Source organism: Monopterus albus, unplaced genomic scaffold (assembly GCF_001952655.1).
Source record: "Monopterus albus unplaced genomic scaffold, M_albus_1.0 scaffold1856.1, whole genome shotgun sequence".
NCBI classification, from domain to species: Eukaryota; Metazoa; Chordata; class Actinopteri; order Synbranchiformes; family Synbranchidae; genus Monopterus; species Monopterus albus.
This window is the reverse complement of record NW_018129731.1, coordinates 1-1,578: the sequence shown is the minus strand read 5'-3', so window position 1 is coordinate 1,578 and position 1,578 is coordinate 1. Positions and strand designations below refer to the sequence as shown.

Here is a 1,578-nt window from a genome sequence, read left to right as displayed (position 1 = left end):
CACAAGACCAGGTGGAAGGGTAGCAAAGCGCGTAGCATTGGAGGGGGATACAAACTATTTTATTATGGTGTGGACAGGAAGAGAAATGGGGTAGGAGTGATCCTGAAGGAGGAGCTTGTGAGGAATGTTTTAGAGGTGAAAAGAGTGTCAGACAGGGTGATCAGTCTGAAGTTGGAAATTGAAGGGGTAATGTTGAATGTAGTCAGTGGTTATGCTCCACAAGTAGGGTCTGAGTTAGAAGAGAAGGGAGATTCTGGAGTGAGTTAGATGAGGTGATGGAGAGCATTCCCAGAGGGGAGAGAGTGGTGATTGGGGCAGACTTCAACGGGCACAGTGGTGAGGGGAACAAAGGTGATGAGGAGGTGATAAAAAAAAGACATTATGGAAATCACAAAGCAGCTGCTCATGTTACAGTGTGTATTACTGTGTGCATGTTTAGAGTCATTTACATGCTCTTTTTGGTTAGTGCCATCCCAATGGAGATGTTCTACTGCCACCTGCAGGGTCTTCATAAAACATTCTTATAGGGTTTTTACAAAGGCTCTCTGCTCCCTTTAATTATGTGAGATAATCTGTGTTTATTAACCGAGTGAGGATGAGTACTGGAGGATTTTGTACAGCTGCTCAACCAGCTCCAGTCACTGTGGGTCTCGAGCACAATAATAAACAGCAGAATCTTCAGTCTTCAGACTGTTCATCTACAGATACAGCTGGTTTCTGTTGTCGTCTCTGGAGATGGTGAACCGGCCTTGGACTGACTGAAAGTAGTATATATAAGCACTGTCATATCTGATGCTAGCAACCCACTCCAATCCTTTTCCAGGAGCCTGTCTGATCCAGGCCATCCAAGAGCCACCAAAGTTAAATCCAGAGGCTGAACATGTCAGTCTGTGGGATTCTCCAGGCCTTTTAACCACTGGTTCAGATTCAGTCAGAGTCTGACCATCAACACCTGTGAAAACACAAAATAAAACATAATGTGAATTAAGATGATCACTGAAATGAAGCTATTTTAATTTGACATCCGCGAAACTCTTGACCTGCCCAGCAGATAGTTAACAGCAGCAGTCCTGTCCTATAGTCCATCATGTTCAACTGTGTCTCCACTGTTTTCTGTCGTCCTCTCTGCAGTCAGATAAGTACAGGTGGAAGACATCTGAGTTTTGCATTGACTCCTCCTCACTTGAAGGGGTGAATTGGTTTTTGATGATTGACTTTTTTGTGCAAAATTTTAGCTGTTAATAAACTGTTTGTTTTGCCTCATGACATTGTGCATATGCTTCATTCATGGGCAGGAAAAAACAAAAATATGCAAGCTAGAAATTAAAGCTTATTTGTTATTGGATGATTTTTCTCTGAAAAATGCATAAATAAGCAAAGAAAACCTAGATTTTACTAATTTAACACATGACTTTTTTTAGAGCAGAAACTTTTTTATGGGCTGATGTGTCAAACATGGTCATAGCTTTGAATTTTTTCATCACCATTTATATGCAAAAAATGTATTAATGGTTTAAAGAATGACTAAGTTAAAGTCTTTTTATTCTTTTCAAGGCTGAAAACATTCACATTTACACT

The 1,578-nt window shown here is 40.6% G+C and overlaps 1 gene segment (V, D, J or C); it reads right to left on the bottom strand.

Moving 5' to 3' along the window:
- Positions 1 to 560: 560 nt before the first annotated feature.
- On the bottom strand, positions 561 to 1,089 carry LOC109953888 (immunoglobulin heavy variable 3-7-like). The segment is given in 2 exon segments: positions 561 to 952; positions 1,041 to 1,089. Coding segments are annotated over 2 exon segments (303 nt in total).
- Positions 1,090 to 1,578: the final 489 nt, after the last annotated feature.